General features: G+C 42.1%; 1 protein-coding gene across 1 annotated transcript; it reads left to right on the forward strand.

Moving 5' to 3' along the window:
• The first annotated feature begins 76 nt into the window (after positions 1-76).
• On the forward strand, positions 77-27,984 carry NRDC (nardilysin convertase). Its single transcript, XM_065841724.2, has 31 exons — positions 77-420; positions 4,997-5,321; positions 5,493-5,574; positions 6,031-6,184; positions 7,910-7,983; positions 10,369-10,464; positions 11,387-11,509; positions 12,091-12,148; positions 13,070-13,143; positions 13,328-13,397; positions 13,801-13,878; positions 14,305-14,425; positions 14,504-14,562; positions 15,154-15,208; positions 17,523-17,627; positions 17,892-18,015; positions 18,488-18,574; positions 19,183-19,302; positions 20,057-20,108; positions 21,143-21,293; positions 21,630-21,757; positions 22,103-22,265; positions 23,369-23,400; positions 23,686-23,824; positions 24,290-24,337; positions 24,669-24,721; positions 25,290-25,373; positions 26,282-26,372; positions 26,671-26,787; positions 27,031-27,120; positions 27,330-27,984. The coding sequence occupies exons 1-31, from the start codon at positions 101-103 to the stop codon at positions 27,525-27,527; spliced, it is 3,471 nt and encodes a 1,156-aa protein (XP_065697796.2). The 5' UTR covers positions 77-100; the 3' UTR covers positions 27,528-27,984.

The following is a 27,984-nucleotide window of genomic DNA, read 5'->3' on the forward strand; positions in this document are numbered from 1 at the left end:
GGCGCGTTACGGCGCCGTCACTGACAGCCCCCCGACTTCCTCGTACGGCGGAAGCTGTCGGTGCTCGCGACGGGACGGGGGTGGCCGCCGGCGGTCGCGCATGCGCAGTCTTGCGGCCGCCTTCGCACGGAGCGGCCGAGCGGTGCGGGCGGGGGCGGCCCGGGTTCTGCTGGGGCCGGTTCATACCGTTACCCGGCCGCCGTGCTGCGGGGCCACCGCCGCCATGCCCGGTAGGAACAAGGCGACATCTAGCTACAGCTGTCCGGAGCTGGCGGTGGGGCAGCAGGCCGGGGAGGGCGGCCGCGACGCCAGAGGCCGCTCGCCTCACGGGGAGGAGGAGGAGCGCGGGGACGTAACTACCACCGCCAACCTCGGCGACCCCGACATCGTCAAGTCCCCCAGCGACCCCAAGCAGTACCGGTGAGGGCCGGCGGCCTCCAGCCTCCCCCCGGAGGGGGGTGGGGAGAGGGCAGACCGCTGGGACCGCCCCGGCCGGGGTCTGGGCGGGCTGGGGCCTCCCCGCGGCCGACGGGAGGGGGTGCGGGGCCGTGGCCGCCCGCCCCAGCTCAGCGGGCTCTCGGCACGGCCGGCAGCCCCGGGGCTTCAAGTCGGGCTCTTGGTGAGCGGGGAAGTCGCCCCTGACTGTGGAAAAGAAAGACGGAGGGTTCACGGGTGTGTTTCTTGTCAAGATGTGCTGTCTGTTTTGTGCTCAGTGATAGGCTTGGGGCTGCATAGAGGGAAAAAAATCAGTATTTGTTCAAAGGCTGTGCTGTGACGCTACGTTTTTCGAGGCACGGAGATATCGAATTGTTAGTTTGCAGCCCTTGTCCAGGCATCTCCGTTCCAAAAGCGTTAAGCTGAAGCGTGGAATGTGACTGAAGTATTTCAGAGCAGATACCAGCTTAGAAAAAGCCTGTTAGTCTTCCCGTTTTAGCTGAGCTTCCAGGTTTTCACACAAATATGTCTGTGAGTTGAGACAAAAATTACTTTTACACTGCTGCTTTGCTCGCGTCTTCATTTTTATATTTCTGAGTAACATCCCTGAAAGTGGTAAGAAGGATTACCCTTTTTCATGGTTTAACTTTCCCTGAGCGCAGCCCAGGGTCTGCGGCCTTCACACAGCTGAGCTCTTCAAAAGATTTCAGTCAGTTGTTCCTGAAGGGATACTGTTATAAGGTCTTTCTGTTAGGCAGAAGATTATTCAGCCCTAGTTAGAGATGTTTTTTTGTTTTTTTTTTTTTTTTTTTTTTTTTGTCTTTACTCATCATGACGTCCAATCTGTGCAGTCAGGAGAGAATCTGCCTCAGCCTGGAACTGAATTTTGGATTTGCAGTGACATTGGCTGACAGTGAAATTCCCTGCTGGCTGCCTGAAGAGGACTCTGCCCATTGGCTTAGGGAGAACCTTGCACCCTCTCTTCTTCTTTCTTGCTGCTTCCTCCAGATCCCTGCCTGCCTCTCCTGGTGTTCTTACTCATGCGACTTTGCAGGAGGCTCCTCTTCCTACAGAGTTCACGGTTACAGGGACTGTTGGCCTAGGAAACTTCTGCCTTTGTTACCTGCGGCAGCGCAGCGCCAGAGCTTGTGAAGTCCATAGCAAATTATCACCGGCTATTTGTTTTGAGGCTCAGGAACCTTCCCTGCCTGTAGAGATTTGGGGGTGTGTTTACTATAGCGTAAGATAAACTAATACCAAAATCTTCCAGAAGTCCTCTCTCTATGCTTAGTGGATTTTGTCAGTTGGAAGCAGAGAGTCGCATCTTTCCAGGCTGATTTCCATGTGTGGGAAGTGAGCCTTGCGCAGAACAGACACAAACATTACCCTTAGGAGGGAGAACTTCAGTGTGGCTGGAAGTAAAGCGTGCCTGTGTCTGCTAACTATGTACCAGACCTCTTAAGTAAATTTAAAGGCGAGTGATTTGCTGATGCGTACAGGCTTTCTCCTCTGTTCATGCATCAGTGATGGTGTATACTGCAGACCAGTCACAGTGGGCTTAATGTGACCGTCCGGTGACATCAAACTTAATTTAGTGAAAAGTGTTATAGTTTAATCTTCTCAAATACAGTGATCATAAAAACAAGAGAGTTCTGACAGATTGTAAAATGTATTTTCAAAAGTGAATTTGTTGGGACAAAAATTATTGTCATATTCAAAGTTGGTTTTGTTCGTTAGAACTGTGAGTGGGTAGTTGTCTTTACCAAAATACATGTTTCATTTAAATTCATCCATATATGGAATATCGTGGGCTTGTATTGCTGGTTTTGGGTAGTTTGTGAAATTAAAATATTAAGTGTTTACTCTACATTGATATGTATTTCAGTATTTACTTAACTTCTAAGCAATTATCATTGTTCTAACAAACTTGGTGTGACAACAATCCTGCTTAAACTTGTCCAACATGTTTAAACAGCAACTTAAATAGTTTGTATTTTCTTTTATATTTCATCCTTTTTTGTATCAATGCTGTACAGTCCTTCAAAAAAGCAATTGGACTATTCTTGCTTTTGTTGCTACATTGAGAGATTGTGGGTTTTGTCCAGTGTTTTGCATACTAATTGATACTCATATATTGATTACACGTGTCCTTTTCCATTGGACTGAAACATGGAAAAAGTAAAGAACACCTATGCCAATTGGTGCCTCTGCTCAGTATAACCTAAACTATTCTAGATTCTCCTGAAGTGAAATATGAGAGTCTCCCACAGCAGCTTGGTTTAATTGCTGCCTCACTACTGGGTGCTTTCTGTCCTGGTATGAAACACCCAGAAACCTGAAGATGAGTAACGTAAAATCAGTGTCATCCGCTTCATTAGTTTAATGGAGGTATGTGGGAAGGATCAACAAGAGCTACTGGATACACCTGGTGAAACAGCTTTATGGCAAATCCTTCTGGAAGGCCAGCACTGTTCTGTGCTCTGCTTTCTGTGACTATATCTCGATCACTGGGAAGCCAGCGCTCTTTATGGGCTGTGGCAACCCGAAGACGGCAGCTGTATCCGGAGGTGGAGAAGAAGGTGGATGTACTGGAAGGTGTGCTGTAGCAAAGTCAACTTGTCCCCCTCTGGGGTTCTTGCGCTTCAGGGGCTGAAGTGCCAGAATGTACAGGGCATCTGTTTTCAGGACCCCTATTGTGCATTCAGAAATGCTACAGCTGCCTAAAGCAACATATGCATATGATGCAAACAGAATCGCTTTCGGAGTGTGTGGATGATTAACTTTGTATCCAGACATTCACATGGATCAAGTGCTGTCTGTACCTGCTGCAGTTAGTCATAGCACCTCTGCAAGTTATACACAATGTGCTGTAGTTTGAACAAGCAACAATGTACTTGTGCTTCTGGTTGTAACAGATTTTTACCGCTCAGGTCCTGCAGCAAGCGAAATGGGTGTGTTAATGATTATGCAACCCTGGCCCAGAGTATGTGCTCTCAATTTCTGTTGGATGAGTTGTCATAATTCAGAAAAATAACACAACTATTAAACATTTGTTCTTTAGTTTTTTTCATAGACTTGTAGTCCAAGAAGTGTGGGATTTTTTCTTTGTCTCCGAGCTGCTTAACTCTTGTTACAATACTTGTTTTACTCCTTTCCCCCAAACACGTCTCCCATGCAGTTCAGTTGGGAGAGAGGTACTTGGAGTAATTTGTTTCCAAGCCGGTCTGTGGTTTGCAGAGCTGTAGCAGGTACCCTGCAGCTGTAATAAAAAGCAAAATTGATACTGACTGAATATTTTGAATTGGAGTATTGATAAAGCACGTTTCTGTTGTCTGGAAACATTGAAACTGTGTAATGATAACCATGAAGGAAACATGTGAGAAACTTTGGGAACCATGGAGTTGGAAAACACACAACATCCTTTTCTTTTGTGTACTTGTCATGGAGGTTGAGCTGGAAACTGGCTTTGGAATTTCTCCTACCTAATTATAACAGTGGCCACATTGCAAAGTGTCCTGATCTGCTATAAACTTGGGTTGGACCAGATGACCTTTAAAGGTTCTTTCCAACCAAACTCTTCTGTAATTCTATGCTCTGTAACTCAGCTTTTTCTGGGGTTGTGACTGTGAGTTTGTTTCACATCAACTTTTTTTTTTGCGGGATCAGGTACCACCTGTCTCTATCACACTAGTTCTTAGGCTGTCTCAAGTAGTTTCTGGATCCACCATTCCTTCCTTTCTGCAGCTGGTGTACGAGCCAGCGCGAGCTCCCAGGAGGGGTATGCTGGCTAATTTGACAAATTGTGACTCTTTATTCCAGATCTGATGGGAAATGAATATCACAGAGCATTGGTGCTTGCAGCCTGCAGTCTGAAAAGTTGTAGAATGTTTGCTGGACATAGGGCTTGTGGGTCTATATATGTATATGTACATACATATATAAAAATTTTCTGTATGTATGTACATGCACAGAGAGCTCTGTGTATATCGCTTCTACACTGTGGCTTATTTTATTAAACCTGCAGAGGAGATCTGTCCTTTCTAACACATGCCTCGTACATCTGCGGACCCCATTTGATAGAAAGCAATGATAAAATAAAATAAAATGAAGTCTCTGGGGCCTGTTTAGAGGCAAAGACTAAGATCTTAATTCTATTGCATAATATATGTTTCCAAGAGCCTGAGAAGCATAACAAGCTATTGAAGTTTGGGTTTGCCTATTCCAAGTACATGAAGTTTCCTCAGAGCGGGCACTAGCAGCTTAAGTATTTTAGAGAGAGAGAAATAAAAGTCGCAATTAGTGTCGCTGACCTTCTGGAGAGAAGGGCTTCTGCTACTGCCTTGAATTGCATCTTTCTTATTCTTACAGCTGTTGAATAGCAGAAGAGTGTTTTTACTTTGGCACTATGAAACTGCTGACTTTGTTAGCCACCATTAGATTTTCGTTAGGAAATCTCCGTTGAAGAGCATAGAACTATTGCAGGAAATACAGACATTTTTGTGACTCTGAAAATTCAGATTTGGGAAATGAGTGTATTCATTGCAAATAATTATTCTTCTAGGTATATCACTCTACAAAATGGCTTATGTGCACTTTTGATTTCGGATTTTAATTACTTGGATGGTGCCCCAGCTGCTTTATCTTCGGAGGAGGAGGAAGACAAGGGTGATGATGAATCTGAAGAGGAAAGTGATGAAGAGGATGACGACTCTGGAGCTGAGATTGAAGATGGTAGAGAAGGTTTTGATGAGGAGGACTGTGATGAGGGGAGTGACAGCGAGGATGATAACGGAGATAATGAGGATTTCAATGATCCTGATGACAGTGAATTAGAAGAACTAGCTGAAAAGGAAGAGACAAGAAAGAGAGGCTGTACAGAAAAACAGGTATGTACTTAAAGCTGTAGGGTGAAAAAATACAGAGAGGGCTTTCTTGTGATTAGGCATCCAGACTAGACCTTTTTATTGTGCCCATCCTGATTGATTTGTCTTATACTTCTGCCAGTTTCCTAAAGTGTTTCTTGAAGCAGCTTTTACTGAGTGTTGTATTTTCTCCAGTCTGCAGCAGCCCTCTGCATTGCTGTTGGCAGCTTCTCCGATCCCGAAGATCTGCCTGGATTAGCACACTTCCTGGAACACAGTATGTATCTGCTCCTGTGTCATCTTCTCCAGCTTCAGTGCAAAATGAGTGCTGTCTAGCTCCGAATTTCTGTAATATTTTAGCATCATTTCCTATTTCAGCTATCCCAGGATTTAGTTTCATTAGTTAAATGAATTTGTGATTTTATAAAAATACTGAGTGACACTCTCTTAATATGTGAGAAGGTGTCTCGTGTCCTTTGGCTGGCTATGCATTAACATATATTAACATTTTCATTATCCATTGAATATGGGAGGAGGCATGTTACCTACAGCTTTATAAACTAGGCTGGGGCTACAGATTACACCGGTTATCCAGCAGGTTCTGTGATCTGTTGCTGCTTAGTCTCTGCATAGGAACTGTGGGTCAGTTCTGTGCTGCAGAGGGGTTGCCATAGCAGTAATTAAGAATAACAAATTAATGTAATCTTGGTAATTTTGCTGATTTTTGTTCCAGTGGTTTTTATGGGCAGTTTGAAGTACCCAGATGAGAATGGGTTTGATGCATTTCTGAAGAAACATGGGGGCAGTGACAACGCTTCGACTGACTGTGAGCGGACAGTCTTCCAGTTCGATGTGCAGAGGAAATACTTCAAAGAGGCGCTGGACAGGTAACTTCATAGAAACGGTGATTAGGTGCTAGCGAATGTTTGTATGTGCCTCAGGAGGTCGGGTATAGCTGGTCAGTTCTTCATTTTGGGGTGATTAAGGCTGTTACTGAACTTCCACAGGTACTCCTGCCACCACAGAGGATATTGAATATAAGGAAATATGATTTCTCTTTGGCGTCTTACTACTTTTTGAGATAGTGCCTGTGTAGCTGCTGTGTGATTACTTAGGATCCACGTGTGAGTCCTAATGCACATAGGTTTTGAGTGTTTTACCACCCTTAAACTAGTAGCGTTCATGACAGGAGAAATTTTATGCAGTGTTACAGCTGTTCAGAGGGGACGTGCTCTCAGAATCCCAGTGATTCATCCTTTGAAATATCTGTTCTGATAGTTAGTGTATGGGGTTTTTTTTCTTTTTTTTGTTCCAAGTCTAATTCATCAAAGTGGGTGGAAAGGCAGCCTTTAAAGTTATATGTGTGCCTCAGAAGGATACAGTTAACTTAATCCAGGTTATTCAGTCAAGTATGTATCTTTTGCCAGAAACTATTTAACTTGCTCTTTCCTGGTGTGGGATATGTTACTACAACAGTGCTCCACCTCTTAGCATGGTTTACTTCAGGGAGAGGAAATTACTGGCTCATAAGGGCATGCCAACTGGGAATTCTTGGTGCTGCAAAATACCTCAGGAGGGAGCAGACTCCACTGTGAACTTAGTTTGACCAAAATACACCTCTGTGATGATGACAAGAGCAAGTGTTTGCGCATTTCACCAAGCGTTGCCTAATTTTTACTTGACTGGGCCAAATTCAGCTTTCATTTGCAGATTAGCCCAGCTTTTAGGTGTTTGAAAGTGCAGAAGAATAAAGAACTTAATTGCAGTCTGTCACAACAGCTCACTTAGTGGAGGAGAAACAGAAGTTATGAGTTCTGTAGAACAGCATCTCCTACAAAGAAAATGAATGGATGCTGCTGATGATTCCTGCTCATTCAAGCACTTGTGGATCTAAAGAAACTGAAAGACATCACTTTTCAATAGTCTTTAGCTTAGTGGCTCCTGTAGCCATAGAACTCTGTCAGCAATGTGTCACTGTTAACCTTTTGCTTCAACAAGTTCAGTGCATCATTAAAGAAACTCAACAAATAAACCAGAAATATTATATTCCCAACCTTCTACAAAGTTGCCATTCATTGCAGATTTGTCCCTTTATGTTGCTCTGCTCTCTGTGGTTACAGGAGAACAACACTGACTGATAAAATAGATAATAAAATTGTAATCGGTATAAAACCTTATGTTTCAGGACATAAATCAACAATTTGTTGCCTGGAGTTAGGAAGAAACTTCCCCTATGGACATATTGCTCCTAGTGAACAACTGAGATTCCCTCGTAAGGCATCTGATACTGGTCCCAGTTAGAGCCAGGAACCAGACCAGATGGGTCTCTGGTGTGATCATTCTTAGGATGCAAAGGCAGATGCTCCTGCATCCACTAGAGTCATACTCGACTGTATCCAACCAATTCATTCCTGCTCTATGCGCTTTGGTTTTTGATGCTATCACGAAACTGGCTTTGATCTTTCCTTAAGACAGTACAGTCAAGAATGACATAATTTTTAGTAAGACAAGCTTATAAACTAAAAATAGTGGATTTGGCTTTAACTGTTGTGGTTTTATTCCCTAGTTTAATAGACACTGGAGAAAAGCATATGAATTTTTCTGTTTTGTAGGTGGGCACAATTCTTCATTCACCCGCTAATGATCAGGGATGCAATAGACCGAGAAGTTGAGGCTGTAGACAGTGGTAAGAATACATTTTTGTGTGTTTAGCCCATCTTCTTAAAGAAATAAACAGTGAACAACGTGCCTATGGCTCCACCATGGTCCAGTGCTCTCTCCAGCTCTCTGTGGGGTAAATATGATAAGTTGAGGTCATTGTGCTTGTTTCCTTATTCTAACACGTTAATAAGTACAAATTTGCCTCACAGAAGGAAATTGAACCTGGCATAGAAGTGAATGGAGAGTTCACTCTGTTTTCTAGTGTGTTATGAATATTTCTAGGCCGCCTGTAAAACCTGACTGTTCTAGAAAAAAAACCTATTACTGGCAGATATAACTGGTTCAAATGTGTATTCCAAGTCTTCTTCACACAGTATCACACAGTATCACACAGTATCACACAGTATCACACAGTATGTTTGGGATTGGAAGGGACCTCAAAAGATCATCTAGTCCAATCCCCCTGCTGGAGCAGGAACGCCTAGGTGAGGTCGCACAGGAACATGTCCAGGCGGGTTTGAATGTCTCCAGAGTAGGAGACTCCACAACCTCCCTGGGCAGCCTGTTCCAGTGCTCTGTCACCCTCACTGAGAAGTTTTTTCTCAAATTTAAGTGGAACCTCTTGTGTTCCAGCTTGATCCCATTACCCCTTGTCCTATCATTGTTTGCCATCAAGAAGAGCCTGGCTCCAACCTCGTGGCACTCACCCTTTATATATTTATAAACATTAATAAGGTCACCCCTCAGTCTCCTCTTTTCCAAACTAAAGAGACCCAGCTCCCTCAGCCTTTCTTCATAAGGGAGGTGCTCCACTCCCTTAATCATCTTTGTTGCCCTACACTGTACCCTCTCCAGCAGTTCCCTGTCCTTCTTGAACTGAGGGGCCCAGAACTGGACACAATATTCCAGATGGGGTCTCACCAGGGCAGAGCAGAGGGAAAGGAGGACCTCTCTCGATCTACTAACCACCCCTGTTCTAATGCACCTGAGGATGCCATTGACCTTCCTGGCCACAAGGGCACAGTGCTGGCTCATGGTTACCCTGTTGTCCACCAGGACCCCCAGGTCCCTTTCCCCTACACTGCTCTCTAATATGTAATTTCCCAACCTGTACTGGAACCTGGGGTTGTTCCTGCCCAGATGCAGGACTCTACACTTTCCCTTGTTAAATTTCGTCAGGTTATTCCTCACCCAACTCTCCAGCCTGTCCAGGTCCCGCTGGATGGCAGCACAGACTTCTGGTGTGTCAGCCACTCCTCCCAGCTTAGTGTCATCAGCAAACTTGCCGATAGTACACTCAATTCCCTCGTCCAAATCATTAATGAATATATTGAATAATATTGGCCCCAGTACTGACCCCTGAGGCACTCCACTAGATACTGGTCTCCAACTGGACTCTGCACCATTGACCACCACTCTCTGGCTTCTCTCCTTAAGCCAGTTTGCAACCCACCTCACTACTCTGTTGTCTAGACCACACCTCCTCAGCTGTGAGGATGCTGTGGGAGACTGTGTCAAAGGCTTTGCTGAAGTCAAGGTAGACCACATCCACCGCTTTGCCATCATCCATCCACCTTGTTACATTCTTCATCTGTCCTCTGACCAGGAAAACTGAGCGATTTGATCTTTGAATTTTATTTAAGTGTCGATATAAACAAGAGCCTGCCTTTGAGTTAAAGTGTGTTGTTTTCAACAGCTTAAGCCAACTTACTGCCTTCGTTGTGTGGATCCGTTCCTTCACCCCTACTGACATTGGAGTAGTGAGCTACCCACCAAACTGCGTCAGCTTGTTGAACTGGCTGCAGACTAACCCAGCCAAAATAATTATTTTACAGCTCTCCTGTGCATACTTCTTATTAGCAGCAAAAACAGGAGCAGGAAATTGCAGTTTGAGTTCTTGATTTGGACAGAATCCCATATTTAGATTAGTGTAAACTGGTTGTAAAGCTGCATTTCTGGAAACTATCTTGCTTGGCTTTTAATTTCGTATTTCATTGTTAGACTAGAAGTTGTTCTATGTGATATATGGAAGAAACAGGTTTGTAATTGCTCTCTGGCCCTTTCTACTGGGCCTGACTCTGTAGAATATTGACAGACTTGTGTTCCCATTAAATTTATCAAATTAAGAACATTCAGATAGGACAGGATGGGGCTTTACATGCTTCCCCTCCTTATCCCTTTATGTGCTTCTCAGCAATGAGCTACAGTTTTCCTCTTCTCTTGACTTACATTCATTACTGCTAGCAAGTCCTGTTTCTTATCCTATTTCACTGCTTTGTCATTAAAACTATTTCAGTCTCCAGCTGTGGAGTACATCTCCTTTTCAGTTTGCTTGGGGTTTTTGCTTTGTTTCGTGGGAATGTGACCTCCAATTTTGATGCATGCCACTGCAAATTCTCTAAATTAACAGAGTATCAGCTAGCAAGACCTTCTGATGCAAACAGAAAGGAGATGCTGTTTGGGAGTCTTGCCAAGCCTGGACATCCTATGAAGAAATTTTTTTGGGGTAAGTTCTGAATTTATGTTATAAAGCGGTGATCAACTTTTAACCACTTGAAAATTGCACTAACATGAGCTATTTTATCATAGCAAACACTAGCCTTGCTCAGAAGTATTAGGGCAATCATTTATTTTACAGTAAAGTGCTTGGGAATAAAAGCAGCTATCTGCTTAAGATACTTTTCATTCTGGTACTGCCCTTTGCTGATGTTAGAGCTGGGTTGCTCTGGGCATATAATCATGGAACTTTCTTTTAATGTAATAGCTGTGCTCTCTGAGTCATCCATGTCTTGTTTAAGCTTGTTTTTTGATACTAAAGTTTCCTGGAAAAAGAGTGTGTTTCTGGATTTGCGTCCAAGGAGGCTTTTCAAAGTAGATAAGTTGCGGTTGAACTTGCAGAAGTAGATCTTCACAGCCATGTGGGTGGAGCAGAAGGGAATTTGTCCTTCCTCTCCTGGCCAATACAGAGTCCTGGCTCCCTCATCATTGTGATGCTGGGGAGCATGTAAATTGCTGTGTGATGGGTAATAGAGTTAGCCAGCTTTAAAATGTAGATTTATAAAGTTCTGTAGTGACGTATACTGAACATCATATTTTCCTCTCTTTTCCCTTCCCTGTTGTGCAAGTTCATTGGTGAGGGAACAGCTGGCAACACACAGTGAGCTGTGCAGCACACGGGATGGGTGATCTGATAATGCAAGAGGACTCTGTCCTCCCTTGTCAGAGAAATATCAACTGTCCTTACAGTAGAAAATAGAAATTGGAAGATGATAAATCTCAGTTAACATTCTCTTAACTCTGAATTCCTATTATTTTTAATGTGTTTACTATGACTAGACTCAGTGCCAGGGGAGGAAAAGAAATTCTCGCTGTATCTGATCTTGATGTAACCAGTGTCTAGATAACTAACCACCTTTTAATGTTTGCAGGTAATGCAGATACACTCAAACATGAGCCCAAAATGAATAATATTGATACCTACACCAGGCTGAGGGACTTTTGGCAGCGCCATTACTCTGCTCACTATATGACTTTAGTTGTCCAATCCAAAGGTAACATCAATTGTTCCTTAAAAACAGGCTCATTGCTGTTGTTGGTGTGGTGCTTTTGTTACCAGTTCAGCTGTAGCCCAAGCCATTTTAGTGGGTTGTCCAGTCCTGCAGGATGTTTTTATATGTAGATTTTAGCCTGGTTTCCAAATGAAGCTTCAGCAATTTTGCTGTGTTAATTGTCATACTACTACTTCATGAGAAACTTTTATCTGAAACTCTTGAATACTGCTGTGTGTTCTGGATGTAGAGGGATGGAATGAGTCTAGCAAGTACTGGTAGTTTTGTAGATCCCTACATTGGTAATTCCTTTTCACAGTAATGTCACGTGCTACTGAACTGTAAATCCCGGTTGTATCAGCCCAAGATTATGCAGCATATGCAAAACCAGAGCTATGACCAAAGATAGAGTTCAGTGAATATTAAGAACTAGCTCAAACCAACAGCTCTGAAGCTTATAATTTAGACCTTTGCAATTTTAAAATATACTGACTTGCACCCTCTTTAAACTGTTGAGATAGAGTATTTGTCTTAGATCCTCAGGAAATTACATTTCTGGCTTTACTTTTTTCTCTCCTTGTTAGAAACACTGGATACATTGGAAAAGTGGGTGACAGAAATCTTCTCTGAGATCCCAAATAAGTAAGATTCTTTTGATCCTAAAAGGCATTACATATTATAACATCTGTTCTTAAAATGACTATTTTTAAAAAAACACCCCTTACTGGAGAAGAAAAAAGGAAGGGGCAACTTTGGAGATGGAAGACTGGCATTAATTGTTTCAGGAAGATTTTTTTTTATGCTTAACAATTGTTTAGCCTGCAAGCCGTGTGGTGCTAATTTGCAGCAGTGTTTGCTTAATATGTACTGATACCTTGATTTTATGATAAATCATTCAAACCTAGATTATAATGTTACATTTCTTATCTTTGCTTTGTGTCAAATATAATTAGAAGCACAATAAATTAAGACCATATCTTGAATTTAAGTGTTGTCCTCAGGGTGGCAGTTGGTTAGAACTCGATCTATTTTTTTAATAATTCACTCCACTGTGCTGTCTAAAAAGTGAGGTCTGCAAAAGCTTTACAGACTTAAAAAGCATTTTATTTCCCCTTTCTCTTTTTGAAAGATGTTTATTTCCGTGGTGCATGGAAATGCACGTTTGAAAGTCTAATGCCATACAGAGACATATTTGTCTCCCCTGACCCGCATCCTTCCTGTTCCTCCTTCCCACAAGAAAATCCATCAGGATTCTATGAATCCAGGACCAACTCTGGAAGTTTTTTACTGTGCTTGGCTTTGCTTTCTCCTGTTAGGAAAGCAAGCTTTTTATTGTTACCATGTAGGACGAATGGAGAGGGTGGAGTTGATGTGGAATCAAAATCTTGGGTAATGACTCTTTGTGTGGATCCCAGGTCAACTCCTGCTCCTGGGCTGCAACCTTTGGGGAGCGTCATTTTCTGGTTGTGTCACGTCAGAGATGGGGGTGCTCATGTCTTGTGATTATCTCAGTCTAGCCTTGACTCCTTGCCAGTAACATCACGCTTTAATTTTGCTTTCAAGTGGTTTACCCAAGCCCAGCTTTGGCCACCTGACTCAGCCTTTTGACACACCAGAATTTCACAAGCTTTACAGAGGTAAGTAAAATGGATTTGTTTTAATGTTTTGAATGCATAGCTTCATATTTCCTCTGTGTGATCTGGGTACTTTGTAGAATAATTCTCTGTGGTCCTGAATACATTTTAACCATTCTTTCTGCATGATGTAAAATTCCTTATCTATGTTTAATCATTTATATTCAATATATTTATTTGTGTTCAGTTGTTCCAATCAGGAAAATTCATTCATTGAGTATCAGTTGGGCACTTCCACCGCAAGAACAGCATTACAGGTATGGTGGTGCTGCGTTTTACTTCTATCACATTTATGTTGTTAATAATTATTGCCTTTCACAACAAACCAAAGAATCTCATTGATTTGTGTTACAGATTACTTTGGTTCAGCTAGGGGAACATTTTTTTAAATTGAATGAAACTGATGCAGTTCTGGTTCCTGTCATAAATTGAATGGAACTGGTACACAGCTGATTCAATATCATTCCTCACTGACTCAAATCAGTCATCATGTTCTGAACTCCCACATTTTTAGTTTATTATCCTGATGCTTCCTGAAAATGCAAAACTTGCCATGAAGAAACAGACAATGTGTATTTTAGTCATTTGTTTGGTGATTTGAGTTCTTTCTGTGAAATGTATTACCTCCTGGCATTTAATGTCCTTCACATTTTCTTTTAGGGTGAAACCTCTTCATTATATTTCCTGGTTGGTGGGACATGAAGGCAAAGGCAGCGTTCTTTCCTTCCTTAGGAAAAAGTGTGTATTTTTTAGAGCATAATTATTAAATATTTTGCTATCATTAAAATAAAGGCAAACTATTTTGTGTACATATATTTTCTATATGTATAAAAGCAGGCTAAGTCTGCCTTTTCCTATCAGCGTTTTGTAGTGATGTTCTTTAAATTGATGATAGACCCAAGTAAGAAATAAGTGGCTTCTGCTCTGTGTTCCATGGATCAGCAGTACCTGTGACTGATCTTTAAGAGATCTAAAAAAGGGTACTTAGTTTTTTCACTGTTTTTCTTAAATTCTGTGTCCTGAGGTTCTTCGATTGGAAAGGTTTTGCATAAACTCTAAGTGGGTTGAAAGCCATTGAAGTAAAGCTATGATATGCTATAATTGTTACTAAGCTCAAATAAAGCTGAAATGACTAATTAATAAGTACCTATAACTCATCCATAGATTTTGGGCTCTTGCGTTATATGGAGGAAATGGTGAGACAGGATTTGAACAGAACTCCACTTACTCCATCTTCACCATTTCTGTGACCTTGACTGATGAAGGTTACAAGCACTTCTACGAGGTATGGTTTACTGCAACTTGATTTTCCTACTGTTTTCCTAATGTTTGGAAAAATTAATCTGTTCCTTTATGTCTGCAGGTGGCCCATGTTGTATTTCAGTATGTGAAGATGCTGCAGAAAAGAGGGCCAGATAAAAGGCAAGTATTTGCCACTACATCAGATATTTGTGAGATTGTCCTTCTCCATTAGCCTCTTATTTGTCTTGTTTGCACTTTTTGTGGAGTTACTAGAGCATGAACTCTGAGTAGTGAAGTAGTAAAGCTTGTCTGCATGGGAAACATATGCATTTAAAAACTTTAGAAACTAATTTTCTAAATGTTTATGCTTGATTTTTGGTGCTTTTAGTTAGATTTATTGTGGTCTGATTCCTAATTTTAGTAAGCTGAACTAGTGTAGTTGTAAGGTGCAGTTTTGCATTTATTTAAATAAATTTGTTGGGCCAAATCTCTGAAAGTCTGGACTGTGATGTTCTGGTGTTCGCCTTTGTTAGTTTGGGACCAGATTTTGACTCATTGTAATTAAGTCTCTTCAGAAAACAGCAGAATTTTGTGCCAATTGAGGAATGCCCTTTTGTATGGAAAGAATGTGCGTTCCACCGGCTTCTGAATGAATCTCTGAACTCACCCTTGATGCCTTTCCTAGGAGACTGTTTTTTTTTTCAGATTCCTGATAAATGTTGCAGAATAATGGAAACAATGCACTTCTATTATTTTCTTACTACTTTACAGAATATGGGAAGAAATCCAGAAGATTGAAGCTAATGAATTTCACTACCAGGAACAGGTATTCATTCACTGTTTAGTGTTGATATGGGTAAACCATAAAAAGGATTTATTCTTAATTTTGAAACACATTTTCAAAGTTCAACCAGAAACAAGTTATGTACTTAATGAGAATGTATTTTGCTGAAAAAAAATTGTATTCTACACAGAGAAATATTGTGACTTTTTCCATAACAGAATTAAATGTTACTTTTTTTGTTCTTCACCTGGTAGGTAGACTCTTTCTTAGATTTAACCACTAGACCCTTGTGTGTGAAGTTCTGTGCCCGTTAATAGTGCTCCGCAAATTGTTTGGGCTTTTTCAATTTTTTTGCCTGATTTCACTTATTTTAAGCTGTTTTGGCACTGCTGATTTCTGGGCACAGAAAAGCTGCGTTGTGTGAAAGGTGGGACAATATTACACAGTTAAATGTGGGTTCGTGTCAAGTCTTCCATGGCTTATCGAAATAGCAATTAGCAAAAATCTTACTTGTTTTTATTAAAGATGAAGAAGGGAAGACAATTTAGATAATTTGAGAAGCCTCACTTCATTGACTTTCTTACTGTCTCTGCATGTAACCACCTTCTGTTTCTTATTAGGTAACTTGGTTTTTTGAATACATTAAAATGTCCCTTTTGGGAAAACAGATCCATATACTACACATATGGTTAGTTGGTTTCTTTAAGGTACACAGATGCAGGAAGGAGAGTCAAAAAAAAATAAAAAGGAAATATTGAAGATGGAGTTTTTCTCTTTCCAGATGCTCCATGTATTTTCAGACACTCTTAAGACCTGCCAGTCTGCTGTGAGCATCAGGATGTTAGAAATGTCATTTTTAGCAAATCCTTGCATCTGTAGCTCTGCCTTCAAAATAGCATATGGAGGATATTGAGTGTCTTGAGTGGCCTTTGAATAACAGAAGTGGATTTGCAAGTGATACAGACACCAGGGACCGCTGCCAACAATCCCAGTGATAGATAACAGAGCGGTGGATTTCTTTGGTAGGAACAAGTTTACACTGATTTACAAGTTCATTTGTTAAATGTCGTGTGGTGGTTTTTTAGTGGAAAACAGGTTTTATGTATTTGTTAGCAAAGTTCAACTGTTATGAGGTTACAACAGACCATCTTCTCCTAACAAAAGCTTTCCCCAGAACAGTAAAGAAGAATGAAGAATCTGCGATGGATGGCTATTTAGTGTACTGGACATAACAGGAATTAATCTCTGTTGCCCTACATGCAATATGTTTTTTTTATTCTGTCTTTAATTGTTGCCGACAGAGGTTGTCCAATTTGAATTTTGACTTTTTCATCAAAATGAAGCTATTTAGTCGTGAACCATTCTTATTAGTCTTCTTGATTCTTTTAATTACTCCCAGCTAGAATTTTATGTTCCCTAAAATTGTTACTGCTCTAATAGACTTCCAGTCTAATAGGCTTCCAGCTTCTCAGTATCAAGCCAGGTAAGGATAGAAAACACCCGAGTGTACAGTGGGGAAACAGGAGTTATTTCTGTTAAGAGTCCTGCCTATTTGGCCAGTTGATTTTGAGTGCTCATTAAGAGATTACTGACAGTGCAGGGACTCAACTCGGAAAGCAAGGAACAGGGACATATACGTGCTTGTGTGACTGGTTGTGCACCTGAGGGACAGATGAGTGACCCAGTCATGGCAGGAGAGGTTGTTTCCTCAGGTGTACGGTGTCTTAAGAAATTCTTGGTCATGTTTTCCACTGTGTTTATAAGACAAAGATGTGTTAAACTCGCCTCTTTTCAGGTGAAATGTGGGCTGCTTCTGAACCCACAACCTGTACGGTATGATGCTGCCCGGTTCAAACTAAAAACCAAACCAAAAATCATTCAGCAAGAAGCGCTCCACTGGGCAGTCATATACAATTAAAAGGCAGTCTATACTTTCACATCAAAGTAGGAGAATCTCTTCCTCCTCACACTGCACATCATGGCAGAGAACTTGGGAAAGGAGCAGAACCAGAGATATTCATCCAGCAGCAGCTCCTCAGTTTGCTCTTTCCAGCTTCCAGGTCATTTAAAATCTCTAATTGTTTGACTTTGCTCGTGTTCGTGGGAGGCGAGGAGTGCATTCTGCTGGGTCTGTAACCTTTAATGAGCGTAAACACATGGTCTAGGCCATTTCTTCTATAAAGATGATGTCTGTATTTCAGGATTCTCAGAGGAGTCCACCAAAGCTAAATGCTGTAAGAAGCAGAGCATGCAACTCATGCTCAACATACCTGACCAGTCAAGCTCTTCTCAGAACAGAATGTTGGTGTTTTATTTTCTGATGATGTGAAAAGTAGCTTTACATATTTCCTTGCAGACAGATCCCGTTGACTATGTGGAAAGCCTTTGTGAAAACATGCAGTTGTTTCAGAAGGAGGATTTTCTGACAGGAGACCAGCTCTTGTTTGAATACAAGCCTGAGGTAAACACTCTTTGAACTCTGATTACATGTTTTGATGTAAGGAAAATATAGGCATACTATATAATGTAGGCATGTATATAGGCATATCATTAGCCATAGTATAGGCACAGGCTTTGTTGAATCACTCTTTTTATACTCAGAAAGCACATATTTTTTTGTAAGCTTGTTATGTCTTGTTCTTCATATGTTCAGACTGAGAAGTCTTTGCTGGGTCAGGCAGAGCCAGAGTTGCTTTTGAACTGAAATGCTATTGTGAACTTGCAGATCATTGCTGATGCCCTGAACCAGCTCACTCCTCAGAGAGCCAACCTCGTTTTGCTGTCCGCTGCCAACGAAGGCCAGTGTCACCTCAAAGAGAGGTGGTTTGGAACGCAGTACAGCGTGGAAGGTAAAAGAGCAGCACAAACTTAGATCCACTCATTAGAGATGTTAAAGGAGTGACAACAAAAAATACAACCACATGAAGCAGAGAAATGAATCCTCAGTGCTTCACTGACCTCATCATTAGTCAGATTCTCTGTCCTACTTAATAATTGTTCTTCTTTCCTTGGTGTCAGTTGGTTCCCACCCCCTGGTTTACAGGGATCCCTGCTGTTCAGGTCCTGAACAAAATGAGTCAGGGCAGAGTGTGTTGGTAGCTGGGTCACTGCTGCAGGCAGCCTTGATTTACTTTTGAATAGGACTGCTTGGGTCCTGCTCCAAGGGAGTTGGTAGGAAGGGATTTAGAAAGAGTCATGATGAGCCAGGTGACATTAGGAAACTTGTACTGCAAATCCTCACGGAAGTAGCTAAGAGATGAGATGGAAACAGAATAGCGTTACCTTCCTGTTGAACTAAATACATTTCATGTTTTTTAATAGATATTGACAAGTACTGGAGTGATTTATGGGCCAGTGACTTTGAGTTAAATCAGGATTTACACCTTCCAGAAGAAAACAAATACATAGGTAAGGCACCTGAGCATGCGTGAAATCTTCCACCATTAATTTACTTGAGAATTTTCTGTGGTTTAGAAACAATCTTTAATTTCCATCTGAACATCAACCTGGTTTTGCAAGGTAAAAAAATGGGAGGTCTGTTCACCTGAATTTTGCTTACTAATAATATACTTTCATTTATAAGAACAGAGTTTTTCTAAGGTGTAGATGTAGAGTTCCTGTAGCCATAACAGAGCTTGCCTCACACAATCAGAGTTCACATCAAGTCCTGGACACCCTAGAAGAGCAATTTTATTTGCTTAATCTAGTGGGTTTTGAAAGCATCTAAGTACTATCTAGCTTTGTTGCCAAAGCCAAATGAAAATAAATCTGGAACTTGTATCCTGGGTGGAATGCAGCATCACCATTTCTGCCCTGTTTCTGACCCACCATTCTGATGTGGAACTGAAAAAGAAGTGTTCCTTGGGTCCAGGGAAGGATTATCCTGTATAATTTAGCAAGCTGGGAGGGGAAAAATGTATTTTACTGATAATCTTGAAGACTTTCTTGCATGTAGCCTGGCTGTGTCAGTGAAATCTGCTAACTTCTGGTTTGGGTTTGGTTTTCCTTTTTGTCAGCCACGGACTTTGCTTTGAAAGTTGCTGACTGCCCTGAGACAGAGTATCCAGTCAAAACCCTGAGCACGCAACAAGGCTGTCTCTGGTACAGGAAGGACGATAAATTCAAAATCCCGAAAGGTAAAATGTGTCAGGGCTTTCCAAAGAATAGGAAGTCCCTGTTTTTACCAGCTGGAATTTGTTTGAAGGCAAATAACCCAGTGATAGTGTTCACTATTTAAACTCGGTGTTTACTGTCAGCTCTTCCATGGTCCTTGGTCCTTTTGGTATGTTTATTACCTACAATAAAAGAAGCAGATAAACTGCATTGTGACAAAGAAAGGCTGCTGATACCGCAGGTTAAAACTGGAATCACTGAAATATACTGACTTCTGAATGTGTCTGACTGCAGACAGAATTGGACGGACAGAATTGGGCAGACAGAATATGGTACTGAGACATGGGCTTGAAAATAAAAAACCACATTAATTAGAGGAGACTATAGTCTGTTCTACAGAAAGAGAAAAATATCACCTGCATCAGAGACAAATGTGGAAAATATATTGCTGCTTTCAAGCAGAATGTCACCCTTTTTAGTGTCTGTTAAACAGATGTTTTGTGGAGTTGTCTTTTTTCATTTTTATTGGTCACACCATCTGAGTTTGTATTCTGCAAAGCACAGCTTTGTGTTTTCTAATATTTGGGATTTTTGCGGTAAGATTTTGGAGTGAAAAAGATGTTTGATGATGACTTAATATAAGCGATATTCTTATAGCTGAACGACCATTTTCATTAGACTTAAATTGTGACCAACAACCTCTTGGAAATAAAGTTGGCTTTAGAAAGCCGTCACTTTTTGTACAATTGCTCATTTAAGTTTCTTTTTCCCCACCAGGTTATGTTCGATTCCATCTGATCTCCCCATTGATACAGCAGTCTGCAGAGAAGTAAGGAATACATTATTTATGCTTATCTTGCAGAGTAACTAAATTACTGTACTTAGTGAAAAACCATAAAAAGAGATTAATTTTGAACTGGAATAGAATAAGGCTTCCTTTTCTCATGTATGGTTTTATCTGCAGTTTGGTGAGGGTGGTTCTGCAGCAAGTCCTTACTGTAGCAAACAGGTGCAGAGGAGTTTCATGGTGTGTTATTCCCCAGTGCAAGTTTTGAAAAAAATAACAGCAGCAGCAAACATACCAGAGGGAAGTGCTGAGAGCCTTTATAAATCTGTTTTCATCTTTGTTAGTTTGGACTTTGAATTGGAATCCAGGCAATAACACAAATCTGAAAACATGGACTGTAATTTCCACATTGTGTAGCCTGATTTGCTGTACAGGGTGTTCCAAAAAGATGGACCCAATTTGCAGTCACTGTATCTCTGCAACCATGAACTGCCCCTGAATGAAACTCTTACCACTATAAAAAGGTTACTAAAACTTGGTAATTCATTTGTAAATTTTGGTGTAATTGTAATGTTGCCATTGTGAAATGCCACACTGCTTTGAAATTGGGTCTATCGTCTTGAAACACCCTGTAGCTTATTATTATTTTTTCACCTTGATAGTCTCATTACTCAAGTCTTCAGCATAACTGAGTCCATCTATCATCCCCTGTTCCTTTATGGAAAGTGTAATAATCTCATTTGCTGTGATAATTCCATGTCTTGAGCTTTGGCGTTGCATTCCTACCTTGAGATCTTCAGTTATGTGAAGCTGGAATCTTACTCGTTGCAAAGAATAGTTGAATGTTAAAATACTTGTTAAGTAATGTTGTGCACTTTCTGGAGAAAGGGAAACTTGCATTCGGTATTTCCAGGTTTGTTGAAAGTTTCTTTTTGAGTCTCATTTTCCTCAAGTATTCATTTCTATTGGACAACTTCTGGTGTGTACCATTGAACTCGCTGGACTTGATTTTTATTTTTCTTCTATTCCTTCATTTTTTTCTTTCTTTTTAACCCTCTGCCCTTTTCTCCATCCAGCATAGTTTTATTCGACACATTTGTGAACATCCTTTCCCACAATCTCAGTGAACCAGCTTATGAAGCAGACGTCGCTCAGCTGGAGTACAAATTAGTAGCTGGAGAGCACGGCTTAGTCATTCGGGTGAAAGGATTCAATCACAAACTACCTGTGAGTACTGAAAAACTGGAATATCTAATACAGAAATGTGGAGTTACTGGCTAGGTTTGTTTCAGTAGAATGTGGAAATTCCTGTTGATTTGGGATATTGAGATTATTTCATTCACTTTCTAAAAATGGTGTCTTTTTAAAACTGACTGTGATTTGGTATAGAAGTGTTTAGTGAAGAACAGCTAACAGTTGAGGAATGTTCCTTAGTAACCCCGTGTGTCTCTTATGTTGACCAAATGATGATTATTTTAAAAAAATTATTATACAGGATTAAATTTAAATTGGTTCTTTTTAAAAACAAACCAAAAACCTCACTTAAAACTATTTTCTTTACAGCTTCTATTTCAGCTCATCATTGATTACTTGTCTGACTTCAGCTTTACTCCAGCGGTTTTTGAAATGATCACGGAGCAGCTGAAGAAAACGTACTTCAACATCCTCATCAAACCTGAGACTCTGGCCAAGTGAGTTCTGGGCGAGGGCAAGAAGTGGCTGCACAGCGAGTGTTGGGGTTGAGCTGAAGGGCTCAGGAATCGCTGCTCCTGGAGGCTTGTGCCAGGGTTTGCTTGTGGCTCAGAGAGCTCAAGCAGCTCTGCAACCAGCGTGTCAGCCATGCAGGACAGGTTGGACACCCAGGAGCTGCCGTTCTGCAGCGACTGCAGCCGACAGCAGGTGGGCAGGTTCAGCCCACAGCAGTGCTCCTGGGGACTGAATCCCTGTCTCCAGTATGATCCCGAGTCAAAAATGGGATCTCTTACGTTAAACAGCTCTTGACAGCCTCTGGTTTTGTTTTCTGTTTTGCATTGCAGGGATGTGCGTCTCCTGATTCTAGAACATGGCAGGTGGTCCATGATAGATAAATACCAGACGCTGATGAACGGACTTTCCATTGAGTCTCTCTCATCCTTTGTTAAGGCCTTCAAATCACAGCTCTTTGTCGAGGGTCTCGTACAAGGAAACTTCACGAGCAGAGTAAGTACGGCCTCAGCAACTGACACAAATTCAAATCTGTTTTTAAGATGCTTTAGCACAGTCACCACAACTCTAGCGCTCACCTGCCAGCTGGTGCCTCTTCTGTGCGGGCATCTAGAGGTTCACATCACCTCTGACAGCCCAGGAATGCCCATCTGGGTGAGCTGCTGGGGAGCTGACAGTTTGAACATAGTCTTGGTGGATTCAGGAATTTGGATTTAAACTCCAGAGAGGGGAAAATGTGATGGAAATACATCCATAACCTGTTTCCCCTGCTGCCCTGTTTATAATATTGTTTGATGTGTTGATATATTTGATACTGAGAAATTGTCATGGTGGCGCTACAGGGGAAGGCTTCCCTCAAAGTACATTTATCCTCTAAATCTGATGGCCTCTGTGGTGTGATGAAACCTCAGTCTGTTGAACACCTGCAGTGTTCATCAAAGTCTTCTGCCCTGGGACTGGGTCACACACAGTCCTGTCAGGCTTTTTAAGAGAGGGTTTTAATGGGACTCAGCCCCGTGTCATTGCTGAGTGCCTGTGTGGGACGTGGGAGAGAAACCTGCGATGATGATTTGTGCCAGGACGTGTCTTAGCTGGTGGTGTTTGTCCTCAAACTGTTTCAAACCTCCTAAAAAGAAAATGCTAATGTCCTTCAGGAGGTCAGAGTCTTGTCATGTCAGCTGTTCCGTCCTGAGCTGTGGAACAGAAGGAGGTCTGAGAATGTAGTATTGGTTTACTAAAAATCTTCATTCAAAATATTTTTATTGCTGTGGTTTCTGTGTGAGTTTCCTTCCAGAACTCCAGCTTGATACACAAGAGAGGGGCCTTGTCACCTCCTTGTGACGGCTGATGCTGTTTTTCTGGCTTCTGCTTTCTCCTACTGGAGAAGTTGCAGTGCAAGAAACGGCCTGAAGACTTTGCTCTGCAGCTCAGTGCAGAGGTGCATCGAGGGCCTCGGGATAAGGCGAGGGGACAGGGGTGTGCATGGCGCAAGAGCTCGGCTGTTCTGTGCTTGGGCGTTGCTTCCTCAAGCAATCCGCTGGGTGTGTGGTTGGGAATTATCTTCTAAGTAAAATGTACACTTCTGTTTTCTCTCCTAGGAAGCAAAGGATTTTCTGAATTATGTTGTTGAGTGAGTATCTCTTGACTCTTGCACCACTCAATATGTGGAAACTATAATCAAGCTAAGATTATTTTCTGGAGGAAGGGGTCAGGGTAGGAGTGATGCAGAAATTACCTTCTCCGCTCCTGGATACAGCACTGCCGGTGTTTGCAGATGTGACCGTTCATCATGGCAATTTAAGCAGACATTGTTCGGGGAAGGGGAAAATAATGTCTGTCTGGGTGGAATTAATTTATTGGTTTTGGTTAAGATGTGGGCAGGTGTTTGACTCTTTGCTGTCTGTACTTCCCTCAGAAAGCTCCAGTTTTCTCCCCTGATCCATCCCTGCCCTGTTCAGTTCCGAGTGGTGGATTTGCCGAACACGCATCTGCTCTGTAAGGTGAAAACTCTCAACAAAGGTGATGCCAACTCTGAAGTGACAGTCTATTACCAGGTAACGCGGTAGCTCAGCGTGTGCCAGCCTGTTCCCTCCAGTAGCTACTGTTTGTGCTGATGTCCAAGTCTTGAGAGCCGCCTCTGGACAGGGATGTTGCAGAGTGCACTGTAACCTCAAGGGAGCACTTGCCTGGGGCTCCAGAGGCAAAACCCAGGGGGGCATCTCACAGCGTGTGGGGTTCCCCGAAAGCGGCATCTTCCCCTCTGGCTTGTGCTCATGCTGGTCGCTGGGTTTGTGCCTCAGGGCTGTCCTGGTGTCCTCTCCACTGATCTCATGGGCTTGGGCTAGACCTGGGCTGGGCCTCTCCCCTCTCCTAAGGCCATATTGAGGCCTCTGCAGAAAAAGGGAACTTTCCAGCTGTCCCTGTTGTGAATTGTAATTTAGTGCGGCAGCTGTCACCTTGGTCTGAACTGTTGCATTTAACTCCGTGAAATCACCCTAACTTCTTCATTTTCTTTCTAGTCAGGTGCCAGGAACCTAAGGGAATATACCCTGATGGAGCTGCTTGTGGTAAGTCAGTGTTTGTGTCTCCTAACTCATCAAAGCATTGTGCCTGGAGCTAAGATGAGGCTGTTGGGCAGGACGGCAGATCCCTGTTGCTCACTCTGATTGAATCTGAGAGTGTCTGGGACAGGATCCCCTAACTGCTGCAGTGATGGACAGTGTGGCATATGGTTTCTGAGGTACCTGCTCAGAAATTGAGACATCTTAGTGCAGCGGCTGTAGCTGGACAGGCAGCGCTTCCCTTGTGTCCACATGTAGTGGTCAGGTTTCTGTACAGAGCCTGCGGCATGGCCATAGAATGTCACTTCTGCTGTAACGTGTTTGTGCTCTGTTTCAGATGCTCATGGAAGAGCCATGCTTTGACTTCCTGAGAACCAAGCAGACCCTCGGGTGAGTTCACCACGGAGGGCAGCTCCTCCACACCTGCCTTTGCTGTTCCCTGCACAGTAATTCCTCCATTATTGTAATGGAAACAGCAACATAAACACATCAAAACAGAGAGCAGCCATCCATACAAGCTGCCGCCAAGTTGCTTTTGAGTCTTGTAAGAATTGCATCTATTACTGGTGTGTTAACTTGAAATTATTCAGCATAAAGTCATTCCTTCCACTTCCTAGATCAGCTCCCCTTCCCCAGGGCTGTTTACACAGTGGCTCTGTGGTGTGGAGCAGCCGCCCGTCTGCCTCAGGAAACTGCCACAAGCTTTTCACAGCTCTTGGTCTGTCACTCTGATGACTTAGTTTACAGGAACGCAAGCACAAACACTCTGCCAGGCTTAAAGGATTTCCTCAAAATTATGCAGCAATGCAGGAAATAAAGGAAATAAGACTATTGAGAATGTATAGATGAGACTTTTTTTTTTTTTCTGAAGTACCAACACTGTTTTAACTTGTAGCATGTCCTGTAAATGACAATTTAATTGTGACTTCATTGTTCCCCCTCCCTTTTTTTTTTTAAGCTACCACGTGTACCCCACCTGCAGGAATACTTCTGGGATTCTTGGCTTCTCGGTCACAGTGGCAACCCAGGCAACGAAATACAAGTAAGTGCTTCCTTGTCACTGTTTGTCACCACTCCCAGCACCCATTTTTTGCGACTTTTCTGCACTGCTTCCACCCAGCAGAGGCTCGGGCAGCAGGGCCTTGTGCAGCATTCAGCTGAAGAGTTACTGCTAAGAATTTTACTGTTATCTTCTGCTTGTTCCGTTAGATCAGGTCACAGCTGACTTCCATTTGCTTTTGCTCAAGCTGCTCTCCTTTAAGTGTTCACACCTGTTTTGCACCATTTGGGATTTTTTTTGTAGTTTGATGAGGGGAGTTACACAACAGCCCAAAGGGAATGTCAGAAATGTTGTCGTGGCCTCAGCTTGTGACACTGCAGACAGTTGCAACACAGTGACTGAAAAAACAGCACCTAAATAAAGCAACAGCCTTAAGCTGCTTCAAACTGCAGGAGTCGTGACTGACAGGGAAAGTAATGGAGAGACTGAGGGAAATATCCCACTGCCCTTCGGAAGAGCGTCTGCTGGGAGAGCTCAGCCTGATGCCAGGCAAAGCCTGGAGAGATCTTCTTCTGGCCCATTTCAGCAGACAGAACAATATTATGGTTTTGTTCAAAGCCAGGGCAAACTGCACATGTTTGACCTGCCAAAGCTGAAGGGTTATATGAAAAATATGCAACTTACAAAAAATAATACTGTGCCACTGAAAGTTTAATTAGCACAGAGTGCTGCTGCTGCCTCTAAGTTTTACATTTGCTTGACACTTCCATTCCTGAGGTCTATGTCATCTGTGAAGGTTTTAATGTTTCAGATGTGTGAGCTATTTGTGGGGAGGGAAGCGAGCCTGTCTCAAACATTCCCTCATGATTTGCAGGTTGTTCTGCTTTACCCCTCAGTATTGGTTTTTATTTTTCCTGCCTGATTTAATTATTTAACTACCTCTCTTTTAGTTCTGAATTGGTTGACAAGAAAATAGAGGAGTTTCTTTCTTGCTTTGAAGAGAGAATCAAGCATTTAGCTGAAGATGCTTTCAGCACCCAGGTAAAACTTGATCTTGAAAAGCTCTGCCTTGAACTGCTAACCAGCACCTAAACCGGAGGATTTGGTGGCACCCTCTCACACAGTTCTGAGCTTTTTTGGGACAAAGGACTTGCTTTTATACCCCATCTCTTATATTCTGCAGTTGTTTCTCTAAACATTTGCTCTCTGGCTGTTTACAGTTAAGGTTGAGAGCAATGAACTACCTTGGTCATCTGGGTTTTCTTTCAACTTCAGTGAATAAGACTAAATTAAGTTTTAAATCCTATGAAACTAATTTTTTTTTTTTTTCCAAATGTAGGTTACAGCTTTGATAAAACTTAAAGAATGTGAAGACTCCCATCTGGGAGAAGAAGTGGACAGGAACTGGAATGAAGTTGCGACACAGCAGTATCTCTTCGACAGGCTTGCCCGGGAGGTCGGTAGTCCCTTGTCATTAAGTGATGCCAAAAAGAACACTTGCATGTCCCTTTTTGCAGCAGTTTTAAATGCAAAGCGTAAATAGGGTGATTTTTGCTCTGGTGACACACTGATTCTAAAGCTACATGCTATTTTTAAAAGGTTCTTTTATCTAATGGGATATAGTTTCTTGAGAAACCATGTTTATGTTCAAAATGGCCTCATTACTGCGCTGCTTAAACCTCATTCCTGTGGGTTGCAGATTGAAGCTCTGAAGTCTGTTACCAAATCAGACCTGGTCACCTGGTTCCAAGCTCACAGAAGCAACAAGAAAAAAGTGCTGAGCGTACACGTGAGTGTTTGGCAACACCCAACTCTGTAATCTAACACTTAATGTGTTATCCACATTGCTGTTCATATCTTCTACATTTCTGATTTTTACTGTCATTGGAATTGCATTGACGTGTCTGTATTTAATAGTTAGGGCAGATGAATATTGAACGAGATCCAAATTCTAAAAGCTTAGAGCCCATTTTCTTTTTTTTGGAAACTTTTTTCCAGGTGGTTGGATATGGAAAACATGAAGGGGACTCAGAGGTTACAGCTGCCTCAGAAGCACAGAATTCTTCATCTGGTGAAATACCTCATCTCATTTTCTTGCCCCCATCTTCTTTGATGACTGATGTGACCTCCATCAAGGATATCAAAGCTTACACATCAACGCTGAATGTTCTCCCTTACCATAAAATACTAAAATAAAAATGACATCTTGTTCTGCAGTGATGCACAGTACAGCTGCTTTCTGCAACATGAGCATTACAGACCTGTTTTTATTAAAGAGGGCTGTAGCAGCAGCTGGGATGAAGATGTCTGCTCAGCTACTGAGGAAGCTTTCCTCAAGGAAGTTTCCAGCCAACCCTTCTCATTAATTTCCCAGGTTCATTAAGAACAGGCACAGCCCTGACTCCATCAGGAGCACAGGGAGTTTCCCCCCAGGATGATCCTTGGCTGGCACTGCGGGCTGCACCTGTTTGTTCCGCCTGTCCTGTGCATCATCCCCATCTCCTCAAAGGATGGTTCCACAGCTCTGGAAGTTACAGTGCGGGAGGGAAGGCCAAAAAAAGCCTAAGGCTTTTTTAGTTTTTCTGTATGTACAACATAGACAAAATTGAGATAAAAATCAAATAAAAGCTAGATTGAACTGTGGAAAGAAAAA

This window comes from Patagioenas fasciata, chromosome 6, assembly GCF_037038585.1.
Source record: "Patagioenas fasciata isolate bPatFas1 chromosome 6, bPatFas1.hap1, whole genome shotgun sequence".
In the NCBI taxonomy this organism is placed as follows: Eukaryota; Metazoa; Chordata; class Aves; order Columbiformes; family Columbidae; genus Patagioenas; species Patagioenas fasciata.